Here is a 21,864-nt window from a genome sequence, read left to right as displayed (position 1 = left end):
TCCTTGTCAACTTTTTTCACCAGCTTTGGTGATGGCTACCATGCAAATAATGAGTAAATCTGTCCAACTACCGGTAATAAGGGAAGTGGGGTATGGGAGCTTGCTCACTTTTTCTTTCGTTATGTATCTGGCTCCGCTTAGAGTAAAAAAAAAAACAAAATGTTCTCACAGTTTCAATCACTTTATCCACAAAAGTTTGAACATTAAACACTTGAACGTAAAAGTAAATCTTTTTCTCATTAAACATCTTTTATAGAAAACTTTTTGTTTAGAAGTTCAAATTGTATCACAGAATTGCTAGAGAGGGTGAACTTGGAATATTCATTCAGAAACAACAAATGCTCGTAACATGACTTTGACTTGTTCCGTCACATCTCCTTTTAGAGTTAACATCACACTGGTCTCCACAGGGGTGTTAGGCTGAAAGTAGAAACGTGGTAGAACAGGGTATACCAGTAGATTTGTACTGATGTTAAATACAGTACTTGTATATTATGAATTGTACATAATCTGAACATTTTTTACACTTTCAGTAAAACATATATTTGTGGTTCGTAGAGAATCTGCACAATTGAAATGTATTCTACATTTTTTACTGCATTTTTTTTCTATTAGTGATTTAATACATGGAATACTGATACTATATTTTCTATGTATATTGTGTATTTTACTTACATCATGGCCAGCAGGTGGAGTCCATGTAAATGTGACAGGTTTTAGACCACCAGCCTCGACCATACCCTGTTTGTAATAAAAAAAAATTCTAGTAATACATATTTAAAATTGCTTTGTGTGGAAATTCAGTCAGTTTTCTGTGTCTTTAAATACAGTACATGTACGAACATGTATGTTATGGTACCATTATTTGTGAGTTAAAAAAAGAAACATTACTTTGTATGAAGTTTAATCTGAATAGACTTACTTTCTGTGGTTCAATATTGAAACCTTTTTGAGTAATAAGCTGCACATTTTCGAACTGGAATTCACCATTCTGTTTCAAAAGATAGGTTTTTTTGGTTAAAACAGAACATAATTTTTAAATATTTCATATATCATTAAATAATACAGTATTATAGTGCAGAGTATCAAAAAATATCATTCTTCAAAATGGTGAGAAGATTCATTATTACAAGGGGTACAACTCATGAGGAAAATTTACATATATGTGTGTATTGCAAAACAAAAATAATTGTTTTTAAGTATTGCATTACAAACACATATAAAAAAGAATGCCAATGTCCAAAAAAAATCTTTAAAAAAATAAAAATAAAATAACCGATTTCAAATTCTGAAAAAATTCTTCACATCTATAGTTTTGAATTCACTCACACACAAATAAAAGTAAAAATATAAACAAAAAATAGTAAATAATATAAAACAAAAATGCGATGTCAAAACAACAGATACAAAATTTAAAACAATTCTGTTACTTACGCCATGTTTAGAAGCACCTTTTCCGTCCTATATCAAACACAGCAAACAACCCACACCAGGTTAGCAATGGGGAAACAAAGCAAAAACATTGTGAGGGTAAGGTATAAAGTGCTTTAATAGTAAACAAGGGAAATGTCTCAAGATGATGTTGATGAAGTAAAACACTCATGGTGAATATAAATTCTGTGCTCTGTTACAATTCAATTAATACAAAAATGTGGATTGAATTAAAAATGGGGGAAAAAAAATGGATTGTCATGTATTATAAGAAATATAAATTTTGTTAAAGTTGTTAAAATTATACATTATACACAGGATCAAACATAAGTGTTTAAATAAAACAATTTTTTAGTAATATTTCAACAAATTTTAATCAAACTCTGTTTAGAATATCTGGGGATCACAGCAAGCAGCGAGTGTAGAATAGGACAATAAAACGACACACTGACCTTCTTCTGACTGACGGCCATTGTCCTCACACACCCCACAATCAGGTCACGGGACGCAGGGATAAAGTCGTTCTCTTTAGCTATACTTCTAAGTGTGAACAAAACAGGAGTAGGCAAAAGTTTTCCATCTGAAAATAAAGAACGAATGCAGTTGAGGGAATTTGTATGGCAAGTCAGTGTTACTTGAGTGTGTAAGCTAAGTGAAAAAAAACCCCAAAGGTATGCATGATGCCTTTTTCTGAAGAAAATTCACTGAAAGACAAACATATTTGTGATTATAATCATTGATGTACAACAGACCTTCGTCCTCCGTGGGTACTGGGGTCTCCTCTGCCAGGGATTCTATCTCGGGGGTTCTTTCATCCGTGCCATCCACAAACATAATCCTAGGTTTGGCCATTCCTTTGATCATGAAATTATGTGTTTCCTCCTGGAATTAATGATGAAAAGTCAAGTAGGAGTGAAACCAGAAAAAAATTTCATTTCTTTTATGTATAGTCCTCTATTGAAAAATTCACATCGTTCGTTAATTCAAACAAATCATTATCTCACAGCGCTGAAAATTCTCTTGCATATCTAATTCATGTACTGGCACTAAATATAACTGTAAATTTGAAATGTAGCAATCAAACGATTCACAAACATTTGCTAGCATTTCTAATTAAGTAATTTCAAATACCATTTGAACTTTGGTATCCCAACCTCTCATATCTTAATTACCATGGATATGTCAAAGTGAGTTGGAGGTCCCAATCACTTTTTCTCTATGTATTTTAACCTTGGTATCTCAAATCCTAAAATACTAGTATCTCGGAGTTTTTCTCTGCCCCATTGAATTTAAAATAATGAGGTTTGACTGTATTTATTATTAATCTAGTTAAAATTGAAATAAAAACAAGTTTGTGTCACAGGAATACATGAATTTTAATGTATTCACTTTTACAAATACTTAGTATTCAATAAATCTTTTTGAGAAAATTAAAAATTAACATCTTGGAAAATTATTTCATTACACTTGGAATATTTTACTTGGTCATTCCTGTGAAAGAAAAACTGCCTTGCAATCTACATATCACTACTCACTTTCTGTTCTCCAAGATAAACAACATTTGGCTAGAATTAAATCAGCATTTCAATTAAATGTACATATGTTTTTCCTGATAAATATTGATTAATTTTAAAAATAAGATAATTTAATCTGTCCTTAGGTGGCACATCTCAAAAACAGGGTGACATTTTTATTCTATTCTAATGTTGCATATTTTTGGAAACCTACCTTTCCGAAAAGTTCAATGCGGACTCCATCCGAGTAATGGTCACTAGGGTGATCAGGGGCAAAGGTCACAGTGAGGTCAATGCTACTACCAGGAGGCACCGTCCCCTCCGCGGGAACCAAATCAAATACATTCTGACCATTGTTGTTCTGTGAACCTATCAACCAGAAAATTTATACAGTAAAAAATGGCTATAGCAAACACGTGTAAAGCAAATACATGCTTGAATAAAGAAGTAAGACACCATTATCAAGAAGTTTAAATCAATGAAATATCCAGTGATGATAATGAATTATAGATATTAAAAAGTGAATTTGGCTGCTCAAATTGCTTCACTCTATCTGTGTTTTACTGTATGTTAAGAATTCAATACAAGAATCAAGAAGTAAACTTGAGCAAATTAATTTTATATAATTTCAATATTGGAGAAGTTATCAAGGGAGAGTACTCAATCAACACTTACCCACACTGAGAGGATTAGTTTTGTTTCTCTGTATAAATGCTGGAATGACTTGAGCTTCATTGTGCCGCTGTAGAGACAGACTATCTAACTTGATAGAGTAATCTATAGACAGGGAAGAGGAGTTCATCAGCTGAAACAATCAAATGATAAAGAATATTACTTTGGACTTTAAGGTCAAACCTGTACATAACAATTTAAAAAAAATATTAATTAAAAAGAAATTAAGGGAGAGTAAGAGAAGAAAGACACTTTGAAAAATCTATCCATAAAAACACAATGAACTTCCCATTCAGGTGATCCCAATCTCCCACTCATCAGAATTTAACCTCAGTCAGTTTTAAAATTGATTCACTAATTTAATGATCTTACTTTAAAGGTTCTTTCTAAGTATTCCCCTGCTAACACAGCTCCCATATCTAGAACCCCATTCTGCATGGGCATGTTGATCTCAATCATAGGACTGACTCCTTTTCCTGTCAGTGTGATGTGTAAAGCTGTGTGTCCTGTCTGTATCTCCAAAACCTCATGGAACTGGAATATATTAAGACAATAATTTGGAATTTGTTGATATCCATCTTTAAAAAATATTATATTAACGGGAAGTAACTCTTGCAATTTATTCAATATGGTAAATTTTACCACTTCTCCCTTTTCTGGAGTGTAGGAGATCAGTATGGTATGAGTGCCATCTGGTGGCAGAACTCTTAGAGCATTCAGCATCAGGAAAGGTCCACCAGTATTCAATATGGAGGATGTAAGCTAACAGAAGAAATAAATTATTACAATCATATTTTTTTCTCCAGACTTAAATATTTAGTTATAGTATTACAGAAGTTTACTTGATTCCATATTCTATTATTTTTCAGTATTTGTCATTCAGTGAACTACATTTGATGCCTTGTAAGGAAAGAAAAACGAAATGATCATTTTTACTTTTAATTAACTATAACCATAACCTCCCCCCCCCCCCATTTTAAAATCATCTAAGATTTGAAAAAAAATCAAGTACCTCTACAGTTTTGTTGGATATGTTCTGTATGGTGACAGACTTGATGATATTTTGACCAAGAGACACTTCTCCAAAGTCTAGTATTGATTTACCATTGTCAGAAATCACAACTAGTGTGGGCTTCACAACTGGGCAATGGACCTCAAGATACAGTGTGTTGTGGACACTGACAACAAAATGTAAAATGTTAACCGAAAATTCATTTATAAATCAGAACACATTCTACACTTGTGGAGACATACTTTGAAATAAAAGTGTATAATCATGTACCTGTAGGGAAGTTCTCCTGGGTTTCCACATTTGCCGCTGGCAACATAACAAGGAATGGTGACAGTCCTGAAGCTTCCTCTGTACTGTCGCAGAAGGCTGGCTTTTGCAGAAGCATACGCAGGGGAGCTGTAAAAAGAAAATCAGTCAGATTATATAATGAATGGTTTTTCTTTCCAGTAAATGGCCCTCATTTCATAACCTATCAATTTTTTATAAACAACAATAGAACAGTCTTGTATATAAAATATTTTATGCATCTATGATGTTTAGAATACAGGTATATCGTATTCTATGTACACTGTAGACTTATTACAATTAAAATTCATTATTTCACCAACAGAGTTTTCAAAATAGTTTTAAACATGTATAGGAACTAAATCTTACTCTTTGGAAATAGTGTCCACAGTTGGGGGAGTTATTGGCCTTGGTCCAGACACAGTTAGAGATGGCGCTGGAGAAGTTTTACCTTTGCCTTTTGTAGGAGATTTAGCATCTTTTCCTTTTCCTCCTTTGCCTATAGCTTTTTGCTGATTAAAAAAAAGATCATAACATCAGAAACGGGGAAAAATCAACAACTCTAAACAATGATACTGAAAGATGGCAAGAAAAAAAAATATTTGAACTTGATACATAGGAGACAAAATGTGCAGAGAAATATTCCTTTAAGCAAAACAGACAGATTAAATGAACACAGATGACAATGCATATTTGTGACCTTCTGGATAAGCTTACAGATGAGGACAAAGGTACACATGTACTTATCAGTACCTTATTACCATAAAGCAAAGTTAGCTCCTAGATGTCCGTAATTTACACTTTCAAATTTCACTACCAGTGCCAACAAAAATTAACAATCTTGTAATTAATCTAAATTAGTTTTTTTTCCTTCTAATATCACACAACTCTATGGATACATATTTTTGTAATTTTTTAGTTTTATAATGAAGCTATTCCTATCCAGAGATTATTAAAGCACTGTATTGCATCCAGTTTTCCAGTTACCATATGAACATGTATCTGCATATTTCACACAAACAAATGACCCACATTTATTTCAGACAATAAACATACCTCTTCCTAGTTCAGAAAATAAAAAATAAATTGTTGGTATAATACTGTCTTGTTAAAGTCCTTTATTAGATAATTGTTGCTTTATTACTGTCTTGATAAGTACTTGATTAGTTGCTTTTATTTGTAAGTACTTCACATATTCTACGAGAAAATCATGTAAAGTAGGGCTTTATTTTAAAGACTAGATATGTCCATGGACCCTGTTGTATACATATTTTGCAAATTCCCTTTCACCAAAATGTTAATCAAATTATATACTTTCCAGAATGAGAGTTGCTCTGGACTTGATACTTAAAAGTTATTATTTTCAATTAGTTTTCTTTTTATAATATAACACAAACTCTAATATAATACATGTATAACAATATGTTTGCCCTAAGATTTAGTTTTACAATGAAGCAGGCTCTGGATTCTCAGTATATTAGAATTTCTTTTTATTTCTGTTATCTATTTACCATAGACATTAATCTGTATATTACACACACACTTGATACCCACATTTACTGCAGACATACAACATACCTCTTCCTATAGTTCAGAAAGTAAAAAATAAAATGGTTGGTGTGTTACTGTCTTCATAAATAAAATATACTTTCAACTGAAATATCCATATCCTAGTGACTGAAAGCTATGAAATTCTATGATAAAATCATGTATGTGTGATAACAGAGTTATTCTAAAAATTTACTAGAAAACTAAGAAAAACTCAAATGTATATAAATTTTGACCATTCTTTATTCTTAAAAAGTTTTTCTTTATCCCGCCCCCCTCTCTCTTACCAGAGCCTGGTCAGCCTCCTCCCTCTCTCTCTTCTGTCTCTCCTCAAATTCCTTCTCGGCCTGGGCCTCTAAAGCCTTAGTGGCCATTCTGACTGCCTCCTTCCTAATGTCTAGATCATTTAGTTCTGGTGCAAATCTCACCCACACTGGGCATTTCTGGTTTAAGAATAATAAAACTTAGTGACTACTTTTATGCATATTATCTGTTAACAGTCTTGGAGATGCCCAGATGGAAGCATTGAAGTGTATATTCTCTAGAACTTGAGGTTGATATTGTACAGTATGTAAGCATTTATTACGTGATTTCAATATCCCAAACTTACTGCAATGACTTAAATTTGTTGTATAAAATAAAGGAACAGAACATTCATATTTTTATCTGAATCACTTATTGTGTCTTACAGTAATCTAATGTGTTTTACAGTAATCTAATGTATTTACAGTAATCTAATGTGTTTTACAGTAATCTAATGTATTTACAGTAATCTTATGTATTTACAGTAATCTTATGTGTTTTACAGTAATCTTATGTGTTTTACAGTAATCTATACTGTTAGAAGTCTTATTGTACCTTTCCAGGTTCAATAGTGCCAACAGATGGCGATATAGTCACTGGAACACCCTCTGGAACTACAAACTCAAAGGAAGTGGGGCCAACTGGAGCTATCTCACCTGCAAGAAAACAGAATCCCCTTCTTGTCAATGAAACCTGGATAATGTTGCATACTGATTCAATATCCCTTGATATAAAACAACATTCGGTAATATATTGTTCTTCACCAGTATATACATACAAAGTATTTCCACTTACCTTTTCCAATTCGGGGGACAGGGTGAGTGAATTCGTTTGTACTTGTGTGGGAGTTTATGACATGGAAGGAGGCAGTGGACACATCATACAGGGGGGTGGCAGAGAAGTGCACCACCTGATGAGACATTTCCAAAGGAGGGTGGACTCCTATTCCCTTACACTGGATCTTAAACTCCCTGGGAATACAAAATGATAAAACATCAATCAAAGTTACTAACTGGTAAAAATACTAACAAGTTTTCATTGCATGATTAAAGATCAAAAAACTCTATTTTTAAAAGCTGTATATTTGCTATAAACAGTACTTTGAATTTTAAAGTTAAATGTTTTTTAATGAAGATGTGTTTTCCACTGACCTCGGTGTTAAAATTTCTCATGAAAACTCACCTGTTTATCAAAGATTTACAGTTCAGTTCGAATTTGTAATCCTTGGCTTTCTTGGGACTAAATATAACTTCCAGGTCAATTGTTTCCAATGGCAGCAAGGTTCCAAACCCATCATTGGGTTGCACCTCAACAAACTAGAAATGTTCAGGTACCGTACAGTGTAAATTAAATAGATCAAAGCTTAATCCTATCATAAACACTAATCACAATCCAGAATTTAATTTAAATTGATGGCAATAAGAGAGGGATTACAGTATGCAGATGTGACAAGGTACCTCAGGGTGGCCGACAAAACCAAATTCCTGGGGAAGTATGGATTTGTTTGTGAGCTTTATTTTGGCTTTTGTTGACTCGTATATGGTACAGCAGCCAAAGTCTATATCAGTGGTGTCAAACTCCATGTCCGATGTGGTCAAAACAGCTTGGACAGTGAAAGGAACTGGTTGGGTCTATAAATAGAAATGCTACAGAGTTACCATTTTACCTTCCAAAATTTTGTATTGGGTGTGATAACATGTTTTTAAGAGTGGATAAAAATCTACCTGATCAGCTACTCTGATTATCATAGGAGCCTCCAGCACACCTGTTTCTTTGTCAAAATACTTTCCAGCTTCTTCAAACAAACTTTTCCTGAAAGGAAATATGTTACCTTGATCAGAAAATGATGCTTACAAAAATATAAGTAAAACATGCCTACAGTGAAGTGCCTGGGAAGAACATTTTTAGTTCATTATAAAGGTAATTCATTATATCCGATACATTCTTAATAAATTTTAAAACTACAGAGAATAAAAATTACTTTGTTGCAGCATGAATTCATTATAAGCCTGTTCATTGTAGCCATGTTTAACTGTATCTAAGACCACATTTGGCTGTCTTGCTTATGAGAGAATTACCTGGGTAGAAACTTCATCTGTGCAGAAAAGTTAGACTGTGCCTGGATGTATCCTGTTTTTGGCAGCAGTTCCAGGTGATTCTTCAGTTCTTTACAGACTTCAAATTTAAGTCTTAAGGCAGTTGTTGCTCTGCAAAAAATATAAATAAACTTAATTGAAATACTTACAACACTGGTCCACTATTAAATACAAGTACTTTACATTAATTTATGTCATTTCAATATTCAACATTTTTGTTTCTAATCTAATCAGTCAGATCATGTCTAACCTATTGTTGACAATAATGGTGTCCTGATATAGACGGTCAAACATACAGATCTTCAGGTCTACCGTCTGTCTCTCCACCCAAACAGGTACATCTATAGCATTGGCTACAGCTTGGATTGAGATCTAGAGTAAAAAATAAAAGGCAAAATAAATCCTTTCAGTTTCATCACTTCCCTTTTGAATATTAGACTTATTTTTGGCAGTAGAATAAAACCTCTGTAGACTCACACTATCAGACAGGGGGTCAGTGAAAGTGATCAAGAACTCAGTGTCCACTCGGCCTGGAATGTGGGGTTGCCAAATTATCTCCAGTTTGGTGGAGGCAAAGGGACCTAACTCTCCAGATGCCACCAGTCCCACCTTCATCCCATCCAGTGTCCCATAATCCTCCATCTCACTGACGGCCAAATCAGGGGACTCCTGTAGAGCTGTGTGGGGAGACAGAAAAAAGACACAAAATAAGTATCCCCCCGAAAAAAAAAATCAACTTTTGTTTTCATAATTTCAGAGTTAAACATCAACCATGATAAAAAAATACCACTCAATATTTTGTCCTACTTTGCAATAGGCACACTTTAACAATGCTGAATTTGACTTACGTTGCTCCTCTTCTCCTTGTTCTCCCTCACCCACCACACTGAGTCCCTCCCCAGCAGCCTGGGTACTATTCTGCTCATCTGAGGTCCCCATACCTCCCATACTAGCCTTGTCTGCCTCTATAATTCATTTCAGAAGTCATTCAACACAAGTTAACTTTACACAAAAGACATTTTTGTACTTCCAAAAAATTGATTCCCAAAAGTAAGTAATATTTAAATACCATCAGCAGCCTTTTTCTCCTCTGCCACATTTTTCTCCAGGGAAGCAGTCACATCCTTTTTTGCCACCACTGATGTTGAATCTGGGCTGAATGCTCTAATGGTGTCTGCTGTTGTCTGAAAAATTGATACCAGTTATATCATATAAAAACACACACTCAATATTTCAATACATGTGCATTGAATAGCTGCTATATATAATAAGATTTTTCATTCTTACTGATTAATTTATGCAGTGCTCAAAACATCAACATTTACTGAATGTTCCTCTTCCTCTAATTACTATCTTGACCATTGTTTATTCTTTTTTATTAACTTACAAGGCCTCCTAGAGAAGTGGCAGCTGTGGTCACTGTCCTTTCTTTCTGACCTGTGACCTTGAAGAATTCGAACTTTGTCCCCAGGGCTCCCTTGTTAGTAAGGGTAAATGTTCTCTTCAGGGTCTCTCCTATCACTGTTGTCCCAAAATCAATGCGACAAGTGTCCGTGGACAACTATAAAGGAATGAAGAAAGAGAACCTGTGTTACTCATACTGATGTTAGATCAAACCCCATTGTTATAGAGAAATAAAAAGCATTTTATGAAATCGTATTTGCTTAATATCTCCAAATTCTGATTTAGTTATTTCATTGATATTTTCAAGAATGAAATTACTGATATCTCAGGACAATTTTTTGAAAATATAAAATAAACTTACATCACATTTCTTTGTGGTACACTTGAGAGGAATTGCAAATGGCCCTGTCTGAGACAGGAAGTTAACTACTCCAGATAGATCCTCGTTAATCTGAAAAGAGTAAGGAATTTATATGAAATATTATAAAACTGGAATTAACATATTCAATATATGCACACTTATACAGAATATGTTGTTCTCTGAGCTTTTATTAAAGAAAGTTCATTAGAAACTTGTAAATAAATTCTTTAAAAATGCAGACAAGAAAGATAATTTACCATTGGTTTAAATGTGACCATCATTTCACACGTCAATCCAGCTGACATTTGTCCTGGTGGGTCAAACCTAAATAAAACACAAAATAAATGAATTTTATGTAAAATGGTTGCTGCATTACATCCCCTATTATGCAGGTAGATTGCATTTTTATCACATATAAAATTTATAGTCCAGAGAAACCACTCACTGAATGTCAATAAAGTCCTTCAGCATCTCAGTTATGTTGATGTACTTGCAGTAATTCACAGTGTAGGAAACATTGGTCAAGGTGACTTTTTTCTTGTAAGTTTTCCCAACTTCAAAATCCTGCAGAAGAATACATTAAAGTATGGTGCACTATATTAGTGTTATTTTTAATTAACTAAGATTGAGTTATCGAACTTTCTGAGAATTTCCTTTTTTTTTTACTGACCTTGAAGTGAATGACATCAGGTTTACTGTAGAAAGGACAGCCCTGGAATTCCCGGCCGGCAGCCACCTGCTTGACAACAATCCCCTGGCGGTGTTTATCCAACACTTTCTCAAGTATTTCCTGGAAATCAGTATTAACAGTGATATTTTTTATGACTACATGTACCCTAGCAATCATAAATTGAACTTCTAATAAAGTGAAAGAAAATTGAAGGTATTGAATGGATTTAGGAACCTTCAGCCGAAAAAAAAGCAGATTGACTATAAAATACCCTAAAGTACCTTCTCCATTTTGCTTCCATTGGGCAATTTTACAGTTGATTCTGTGTCTTTTGGGACTCTGTATGGTTTGTGTTGATCCCACAATCCCTCAAACTCTGGTACTGCCAAATCAACCTTTTCTTCTCCTGAAAATCATCAACACAAGAAAACCTTTGAAGAATCATTGCTTTTGCACTTAAAAAAAAAATCTTTAATAAGAATTATAGCTCATCACTGCGAGCTCTAATGACAACGCCTGGGCGAAGAGAAAATTTGGACTACTGCACATTCATTCAATAGAATTTTTTTCCGCAGTAATTCTGGACCCACAATGCATCGCTTGTTTAAGCTACGTTCTCGCGAGAATAACAACAACAGTTTAACTAACAAAAAATAAACTCGCCTTGATTTAATGGATATATTGCAGATAGATAGTAAATAAAACGTTCTTCATTAAAGTCAACAATGTTCAGGCTTCGATTTGGTAATGCAACTTAAATACAACGTCATGTGACGTCAGAGTCTAGACGCACCAAATGTCACGTGCAGTTTGACGAATGAGCCTGATCTAAATTAAACCTGAATAAATATCTGCACTCGCCCTAACGGTCGCACTGTCAACATATTAGTTTACACTTTTAATGTCTTTAAATTTAAGAGAAGAAATAAGTTCATGAGTACTTACCATCTGACTCCGCATCACTGGAGTCACTAGAATCAATAGGGAGGGGTGTGACCTTTTTGTCCTCACCAGCAGTTTCAGCTCTCATGGATTCCTTTCCTTCTTCCCTCTGTGTAGCCTGACAAAAAATATCACAGGTGTATAACAACTACTGTGTAAGTGGTTAGAGAAAATTCTCCTCTGACAATAGTATTCAAAAAGCAGCATTTGAAATTCCCTTTTAATAAACATATAAGAAAGCATTAAGGTACCTGCTCTTCTGGTCCATCAATGATATATGTATTTTCTTTCATAAAATCCTCATCAAAAATGGAAGAATCTGTCAGCTCTCGAAAAATCTTCAATGGTTTCTTTTTCTGTGGCCCAATGATCTGAATAAAAAAAAATAAAGCACATCAAGCACAAAACATCCGATTTCTTGAAATATTTTAAAATCAAATTCTCATACAAGTATTGATCATAAATATAGATCTTTCTTTTTCGGCCTATGATACAAAGGTATCTGACATTTCTAGAATTCTGTTCATTTCTTGTGCTAATTAAATCTTTCCTTTTTACACATTAGAAATCTGACCTTTGACTTGTCTGATTTTACATCTGTCCACAGATGAGGTTGTTGTTTCTTTCTTTTCTTAAGTCTATCTTCCTCAACCAGAATTTTCTCCATTATAGTAGCTTGCTTTATTTTCTTTTCATTTTCAAATTCACTGAAAATTTCAAAAATACAAATGATGTTTTCATTGGAGCTCTAAATATGCAACACAATGTCTACATGATAGCATTTAAAGTGATTCCAGCTATTATTGTTGTAATTACAGAATTTAACTCTTCACGTAATTGAAATTTCAGATTGCAAGGTCCTCTTATTCGTCATAGACCAATCATTCAGATATGTATATCATAAAAATTTAGTAACGGGGCTCTGATTTTATCCAATTATATAGCATTGTAAAGTTTGAGATAATAACAATAATCTTTGACAGGAAATGCTGAACGCTTATTGATGAGAAGAAATTAGCAAATTCTCTATGGTTACATTGCATTAAAGTTTATACATCTGCTAGAAAATAGTGTGAAATTACTTACTTTTTCTGCCGTTCAAATTCCTCAATTCTTTTTCTGATAAGGAGGATCTCGTCTGGATTGCCTCCCTTCTGGAGGATTTGTTGGCGTTCCTCCTCCTCCTTCTGTTTCGCCTCTTTGCTGGCAGCTTTATCTCTGGCATGTAAAGCTTTCAGATTCTCCTGTAAAGAACCAATAAAGGGATGTATTTGAGCTAAGGTATATTTACAAATTCAAATCTATCAATATTTTGTTAAAAGATAGCCAATTCTGGTAGCAGGTAATTTCTTTAATTCATAGGTCTCACTCAAATAAAAATTCTTTTGAACATTTATCTGGTCAGGTGGGATAATAATTTACCCTATTTGAAGTAATGTCTCCTTTCAATTTCAGTAACATTTCCATTTTTTTCTTCATGTTCTCTTTGTACCTAGCATTTTCCTCTTCCTGCCTTTTCTGCAACCTAAAACAAAGACAGTAATAATTGAAAGAGGATTTTTGAGGTCCCTGCTGATCTACTAAGTTTACTGCACGCAACATTGTTTAATACATGTAGATCAGATGTAATCAAATTCAGAGAGCACTACCAAATTTGTGGAACATAAGTCCAATAGCTTTGACACAGCAGTCAATAAGAGGTGTTCAGAAAAAAAATTGCTTACTTTTCCATGGTTTGATTAAGGAACTTGCTGTGTTTAGCATGACTTCTCTCTGCATCTTCTAGCGCCATTTGTTGTCTTCTTTTCTGTTCTTCCATAGCTGTCTGATAATCTCTGTAATTCAATATCAACAGGATATAAATATATGCACATTCAAAACTACAACATAAGTCTTTTTACATGTATATACAATATTTATTCAGCATTTTCTTTTGTTAAAATGTATAAGTTGTGATGTTTCTCTGTTTCCAACATTAATTTATAGACATAATTACAAAAAAAGTTTATTTTGATGCACAGGAATGATAATACACTGTATATAAGTTGTGATGTTCTCTGTTTCTAACATTAATTTTTAAGACAGAATTAAAAAATACTCTAGAAGTACTATTTTCAGCACGGGATTAATTTATGCTATGTACACAGTCACAAAGTTTCCACGGAAATTTGTCACATTGTATTTAAAGTGTATTTTGGAAAAACAATGGCAATCCAAGAAATCTGTGTAATTTTCTACCTTCAGATTGATCAGAAATTGTGATTCCGCAGAATTATGACCCTTGGAAAAAAAGTTTGTTTTCCAATAGTTCATATTGAAGCACAAGAAAGGTTATACACTATATACCTTTGTCTTCTGGCATGTTGTTTAACAGCCCTTTTTGCCTTCATTTCTTCCTTACGGAGACGCTGGAGAGCCATGTCAGTTTTTTCTTTGGCCAGCTGCTGCTCTTGTTTAATTAGGTCATCTTCAGCCAATAAAAACTTCCCTCTCTCTACCTCAACCTTTGCAAGCTCATATCTAAACAGAATATATGAATATGTAATACAAAAAAAAAAATAACAAAAATAACTTCTGGTTGTTTAAAATTAACTCAGGACATATAAGAGTCTTACAAAAATAAAATACTTTGGACATGACTAAAAAGGCAAAATTCTTTTTTAAACTTATGTAAAAATTTTGTGTATATATTTTGGTGAGATTGTTGACATGTGAACCTACTCTTCTTGCTCCAATCTCTCTGCAATCATTTTTTCGAGTTCATGTTCATTTTCCAACTCCTGACAAATCCTCTCATGTCTTGATCTAAGTCTGTATAAAGCTGACCTGAAAAAGGAAAGAAAAACACTTATAGTTATAGATACCAAGTATCAGTATACACACATATAATAAATAAATATAAATATAAATTATATCTTTATAGCGAGCGCGAAGCGCCGCTCGCGAAGCGAGCTCAATAGACTAACGTATAAGAACAGAGAAAATTCGGAATGAAATCTGTACATACGTCAGGCAAATTTTCTGGGGCAACATTCCCAGAATTCCTTCGCTACCAGGGTTCCATGCGAAATTCTTACAAAACATTCAGAAGACCAAGGATAATTATTCATTACCGAGAGATACGTTTACTTTTCTTTCTTTGCAGAGGGCTTAAAAGAAATAAAAAATAATTACATCCACTCTACAACGTATTTCATTTATTACTGCACAAGATCTTTAGTCTCGTTCAACCAGACGCTCGGCTGTCTCCGTAAATTCCGACGTCATGTGACGTCACAGTCTTGACTGTGTCTCGTGCGGTTTGACGTTTGAAGAGGCGGATCCATCAACGTTAGAAGTGTAAACTGTGTATAGGTTTTTGATGGTACAACTGCGCTCGCCCCAACGGTCACACCGTAAAACATATTAAACATTCAACATATACCAGTTTGATATATAAAATAATATTTCGTTGTATACTTCAGAAAATCACATTTATCCTTCTTAAAGGAATCTCAAAGAACAAAAGTTTTTTATGAGTTTATCTCCAGTGTTTTTATATTCATGCTATATTTTATTTGGGTTAAAATTTATTGCAAAGACTGGTTCAAAAGCATGATATACAATAATACATGTATCTACAGGGAGGAAATAATGAAATCACACATCAGTTATTCCATAAAGTACCATGGTAAAACATGACTGAAATTCTTCTCTCATAGATATCATCCTACTTGAATTGAATTTTCCAACATTAACTTCAATTTTGTAACAGTCTGCATTTGCAATAAATAAAATGACAAATAATTTGTCTTACGTATTTTTATCTGATTCGGCTCCTTGTATTTCCTTGAAGACTTGGTCTCTCTCTGTTTCTAGTTGAGACATACGATTTCTACATTGCTTTTGTTCTTCTCTAAACGAAGAAAGATTTAAAACAAATATAAAGTGTTCACTCAAAATATAAATATGTTTATTTACATAGCCATAAATATTATAACTGAACATAAAGTACATAGATATCTTCTAGCTCCACATGATAAATAGCAATGAGTCTGTAATTGCTCCTAGTACTTATCAAAAAATCAGTAAACTTATATATTTTTTACTGACCTTGTTTTCTCTGTAAGATACTGATGGTGCTTGACTTTTTCTGTTAACTGATTCAGATGACTCCTCAGATGAATCATTCGAAGCTGTTCTTGTTTAGATATGGTGGGTTCTGGGGTTCTCTCATCATAATTCCTGTCCCTGCAGGCATCATAAAATATCAGTGTCATTATTTTTTCATTTAAAGTATTGATAAATCTATTGACGAATTATTTAAAATGCAAAAAAGATATAGAATGAGCTAATGTAAAAGATACATTCACATGTTTGTCCGTTTGTCTGTTTGTCTGTCTGTCTGTTGTCAACTTTAACTTTGCCCATAACTTTTGATTGGTTGGAGCTATGACTTTCATATTTCACATGTGTATTCCTTGTGACAAGACCTTTCTTTGGGTACCATAATATTTGACCTTTTGACCTTGACCTTGGAGTTTGACCCACTTTTGCAAAATTTTATGAGACTTTAACCTTGGCCATAACTTCTGAACAGTTGGTGATTGGGGTTTCAAACTTCACATGTGTATTCATTGTGACAAGGCCTTCCTTTGGATACCAACAACTTTGACCTTTTGACCTTGACCTTGGAGTTTGACCCACTTTTGAAAAACTTTAACCTTGGCCATAACTTTTGAACAGTTGGTGCTTAGGATTTCAAACTTCACATGTGTATTCCTTGTGACAAGACCTTCCTCTGGATATCAACCACTTTGACCCTTTGACCTTGACCTAGGAGTTTGACCTACTTTTGAAAAACTTTAACCTTGGCCATAACTTTTGAATGGTTGGAGCTAGGGTTTTCATACTTCACATATGTAATCCTTGCAACAAGACCTTCCTCTGGATACCAACCACCACTTTGACCTTTTGACCTTGACCTAGGAGTTTGACCTACTTTTGAAAAACTTTAACCTTGGCCATAACTTTTGAATGGTCGATGCTAGGGCTTTCATACTTCACATATGTAATCCTTGTGACAAGACCTTCCTTTGGATACCAACCACTTTGACCCTTTGACCTTGACCTAGGAGTTTGACCTACTTTTTGAAAAACATTAACCTTGGCCATAACTTTTGAATGGTTGGTGATAGGGCTTTCATACTTCATATATGTAATCCTTGTGACAAGATCTTCCTTTGGATGCCAACCACTTTGACCTTGACCTTGACGTTTGACTTTTATTTAAAAAACTTTAACCTTCGCCATAACTTTCGAACAGTTGTATCTAGGTCTTTCAAATTTCACAGATGTATTCCTCGAGACAAGACCTTTCTTTGGGTATCAACATTTTTTATCTTTTGGCCTGGATTTTGACTTGCATTTGAAGAAACTTTAACCTTCGCCATAAGCTGCTATACGGGGGCATCAGTGTTTCACAAACACATCTTGTTTATTGTATGCGTGAGTCACATTGTTTACCTTTAGTTATTTACTCTGTTGGATATGTCTGACACTACTTGTCAGCTTGCAAATTTGCCTTTGTTTATGTATTGTGTAACACTGTTTGCGGTGCATTTAAAACAGATCTTAAGAATCAAGGTGTTCAACTCCCATGAATACATTCTTGACTGATAAAATTGTCAGGTGATATGTGTCAAGTCTGAGCTATTCATTGTCTTCACATGCATAATTCTCTATTGTACTAAGACCCATCCATTCTTTTCATCTTTATTTGTGAAAGAAGAAAAGATCACAAACCTGGTCAAATTGCCATTATAGGGTCTAAAAAATCATTGATAATGTGGTATTTCTCATAAGTAAAAACAATCCAAACTATTGACAGCATTCAGAAAGTATTATTTTATTCACTCTTGTTTGAATATCATCAGAATCATCATAGATTTATTATATTTCATCGTATAAAAAGGGATCACTGACCATAGTTATAGCAATTCATCCTTTCTTGAAAACAAATATGACTGATATTTTAGATAAACAATCCAAGATACTAATTACATAATTTTTACCCGACAAAAGACTCAATTTCTTCCTCTTCATCAGATCCAAGGTCAAGGTTATCATCTCCATCATCATAGTCTAAAATGGCCTCATCTTCCAGGCCAATATCCCCCATAAAATCCTCCCCTCCATACATCTGTCCGTAGTCATCATCCATTTTTCATTAAGTTCCTTTCTTGTAATAGTCAATATCTAAATCTAAAAGGAGAAAAATTGGCAGATAAAATGAGTAATTATTTACTGTAATATATAATAGCAACCAAAAATTACTACCATTTAATAAATCTCAATGCATACGTATGTCATCAATGAGATACAGCATACACTTTGAACTTAGCCATTCAGTAAACTTACCCCAAAATGAAGTTTCATTTTTAAAGTTAACAAAAAAGTATTAAATTTTGAGATTCAGCATTATAATAACTAACTATTTATGTTATGTTTTTTTACATAATGAATTTAAGATTTGTTATTTGATGCTCTGGTCATAACATTAAACATAATAGCAAGCGCAGCGAGCGGCGCGAAGTGCCGCTCGTCACTGCGAGCTCTTAAAGCAACGCTTGGGCGAAGAGAAAATTCGGACTTTGCACATTGATCCAAATGAATTTTTTTCCGCAGTAACCTGTGGTCCCATAATGCTTTGCGAATTGCATCTCGCCGCAAACTACATTCTCGCGGTAGCAACAAAAGTTCAACAAAAAAAATTAAATCACATTAATTCTATGGATATTGCAGAAAAAACAGTAGATTAAACATTCTTCATTTAAACCAGCACTGTTCAAGCTTCGATTTGGTAATGCAACTTACATACGTCATGTGACGTCAGAGTCTAGACGTACCAAATGACACATGCGGTTTAAAGAGACGATGTATAGGTATAGATCAGCGCTCGCCCAAACGGTCGCACCGTCAGCATATTACTTCTGGGAAGACATAACCCAAGAACAAATTTTGAATTTTATTCGTATCTCTCAACATAATAATTGTAAAATCTACAGACAAGTGCATGAGGTATCCATTTTTATTTTCTTATTTCAAACATCAAATATTATATAATATAAAGAAAAAGTGCTTGGTGTACAGTTTTATTGTAATCAAATATTTCTATGCAATCAATATTGATGTTAAGTACATATTTTATCAATAAAATGTCTCTGGACGTAGTGAGCTCACTGTAATATACCTTCAGATTTAAAAACTTGTGATGATAGATTAGAACACTTTTTTAACGTTACATGACAATCTGAACAATTAGAGTGTTATAAAACCTAATCAATACAATAACATATAGAACAAATTCGGTCGATTTTTCCTGCACGTTATTACAACTGAAAACTTTAAATATTAGCAAGGTGCGTCCAAAGTAAGTACGCCAATACTTAAGCAATGTGTGCTTAACAATATAAAACATATCAACAACTTACAATTTTTAATTTTCGACAGCATTAAAGCTCAGTTGTTAAGATCACAAACTGTAAATTTTGTGTATACCTCCATGTCTAGCAACGAAATCTCGCGCAACTCTCGCGACAAGCACCTTGAAATGAATCGTACTTGAAAGAATTCGTACTGCTGCAATCGACTGCGACTCGGTTTTTTCCTTTGTTCATGGCTTTTTACCACATCGCATATAGGATATTGTTTTTTTTTCTTTTTAAGATCCAAGGATTTGCGTACTCTTTCTGCTTCTTTTTTCTCTCCAGGTCTTATCCCATGTAAGTTTGTAGATGACGAAATGAAGTCTACACATACTATAAAATCGTTTTTTTATAGTATAAAGGGGTAGACCTATGTAGACTTATCATTTAGTCATCTACAAAGCCTATGTTCCCATCATCAAATTTGTTAATATTTAAATGATTTATTAATTAAGGGGGAAAAAAGCTTGCAAAACATTTTCATATGGAATTCTAGCTGCCTACTGCCAACTGCTCACTGCTTACTTCCAACTGCCTCTGCTACTGCAAACGACTCACTGCTTACTGCCGACTACCATTGCTCATGGATGATATTGCCTGTTTTTTATCTTTAATATTGCTGGAATAAACCCTATGATGGAAGGAATATTGCATTAATAACAAAAAATTGGCGGATTCAGGAATTTTTAAACGGTGATGACGAGGAAGAAATAAATAGGAGGAAGGAGTATTTTTCCTCTTAAATACAAAATACTTGATTCTCAGATTTTCTTGCAGGAAAATAGTTCGGTATCTTTTTTGACGGGGGTGAGATTAAAGGTTTATATATAGTCAGAAGAAATGGGAGGGGGATAAACTTTCAATAGGATCTTGGGTAACATTTGTTGGTATATGCATTTATACCAGAAATCCTAATGAAAAATCATAATACAAGGTATTTTACATTTTTTTACATGTAAAAACAGTTGATCTTAGGCAAGAAAGCAATATCAGTGCTGCGGGGGGGGGGGGGGGGCAAACCATGCAACAGAAATATCTTGACAAGTAATAAAAAAGGTCACATATGTCATGATTGAGGGGGCACAACTGTATATTTGTATAACTGTATATTATTTGGGACACCCCACCACCACCACCACTGTTTTTTTTTTTTTTTTTTTTTTTTCAGATCTAACATAATCCATTTAAACGATTTAAATAAGACACACATATAAAATTAGCAAATACAGGTACTTTTCATAGGATAAAAAGAAACATTAAAAGATATTGATAGATATGTTACCGTAGGCAAAAGTTATGTTATTATAATTTTCAGTAATATTTCTAGTGTAAATACATATACAGTACCAATATGTTACTCAATGCCATACTAAAAGTTTGTTATTTTTGTAGTATGTGACCCCCCCCCCCCCACACACACACACTTAAGACACACACCCGCCAAAAAAGCTTAAAATTCCTCAATCCGCCAATTTTTATTATCATTGTAAGAACTACGCATGGTAACTCTCGATTCCCGCCTACATTTTACATCCATTTAATTCAAACCATTAAAACTTGTTTGAATGCAAAGAAAAGTTTAATAAATTAATAATTTGACAAACCAGTGTCAGAAAGTTAATTACTCTTATTTACAACTCCTTTCATAAGGGGGTAGAAAATTTTATCAATTGAAATCAGGCTTCAAAACATCACCATATTTTCAAATACTCATGAAAATGATGAATCACTCTTAAATCTCTCCGTCTGAACTTACGTTAAATTCGACATATCAGATTGATAAAGTACATTTATTTTATTTGTTATCTCATTTGAAATTGTTAATTAAATAACTATACCCCCCCCCCTCCGTGAAACAACAAAACCTTTGGTATGAATTCGTGAAATAACAATTCATAACATCTGTAAAAAAAGGAATCATTGTTTCTTGGGGGGGGGGGGGGGTTGAAGTTTTACCAAGTTAAAGGCTTATCTCTCTTTGTTTTCCCAAATAGATTATGTTTTATGAAAATTAACATTAATATCCATGTAAATATGAAAAATTATTCAAATAAGTTTCTTTTGAAAATTGACCTGGAGGTAGTTGGCAGAACAAAACTATCGTTCGCCGTTCATTTTTTGCCATCATAGGATTTATTCAGACATGCGTATTAAAGATAT

General features: G+C 33.7%; 1 protein-coding gene across 1 annotated transcript; it reads right to left on the bottom strand.

Moving 5' to 3' along the window:
- Positions 1-172: 172 nt before the first annotated feature.
- Positions 173-19,801, bottom strand: LOC133171685 (cilia- and flagella-associated protein 74-like). Its single transcript, XM_061306469.1, has 42 exons — positions 19,778-19,801; positions 18,292-18,481; positions 16,331-16,468; positions 16,035-16,133; positions 14,960-15,064; positions 14,585-14,758; positions 13,963-14,073; positions 13,661-13,763; positions 13,325-13,482; positions 12,813-12,945; positions 12,490-12,609; positions 12,242-12,356; positions 11,578-11,702; positions 11,297-11,416; positions 11,072-11,190; positions 10,884-10,950; positions 10,627-10,716; positions 10,249-10,422; positions 9,931-10,045; positions 9,710-9,826; positions 9,339-9,538; positions 9,112-9,233; positions 8,844-8,972; positions 8,490-8,577; positions 8,223-8,396; positions 7,948-8,081; positions 7,561-7,736; positions 7,321-7,421; positions 6,750-6,905; positions 5,284-5,426; positions 4,900-5,025; positions 4,630-4,795; positions 4,260-4,379; positions 3,990-4,151; positions 3,621-3,750; positions 3,160-3,314; positions 2,967-2,996; positions 2,184-2,313; positions 1,884-2,011; positions 923-991; positions 676-741; positions 173-420 (listed from the first exon to the last, which is right to left on the bottom strand). Exons 2-42 carry the CDS (start codon positions 18,438-18,440, stop codon positions 322-324), a joined length of 5,136 nt encoding a protein of 1,711 aa, XP_061162453.1. The 5' UTR covers positions 18,441-18,481; positions 19,778-19,801; the 3' UTR covers positions 173-321.
- Positions 19,802-21,864: the final 2,063 nt, after the last annotated feature.

This window comes from Saccostrea echinata, unplaced genomic scaffold (genome assembly GCF_033153115.1).
Source record: "Saccostrea echinata isolate AGI-Se365-2 ecotype Australia unplaced genomic scaffold, CSIRO_AGI_Sech_v1 ptg000054l, whole genome shotgun sequence".
In the NCBI taxonomy this organism is placed as follows: domain Eukaryota; kingdom Metazoa; phylum Mollusca; class Bivalvia; order Ostreida; family Ostreidae; genus Saccostrea; species Saccostrea echinata.
This window is presented reverse-complemented; position numbering and strand designations above follow the sequence as displayed.

Coding starts and splice junctions, on each gene's coding strand:
- LOC133171685 (XM_061306469.1), bottom strand. CDS start 18,440: ATGGATGATGACTACGGACAGATGTATGGAGGGGAGGATTTTATGGGG. Junction 12,946..13,324: donor GAATTTGAACGGCAGAAAAA/GTAAGTAATTTC, acceptor TGAAATTTTCAG/TGAATTTGAAAATGAAAAGA. Junction 3,751..3,989: donor ACTTAGAAAGAACCTTTAAA/GTAAGATCATTA, acceptor TGATTGTTTCAG/CTGATGAACTCCTCTTCCCT.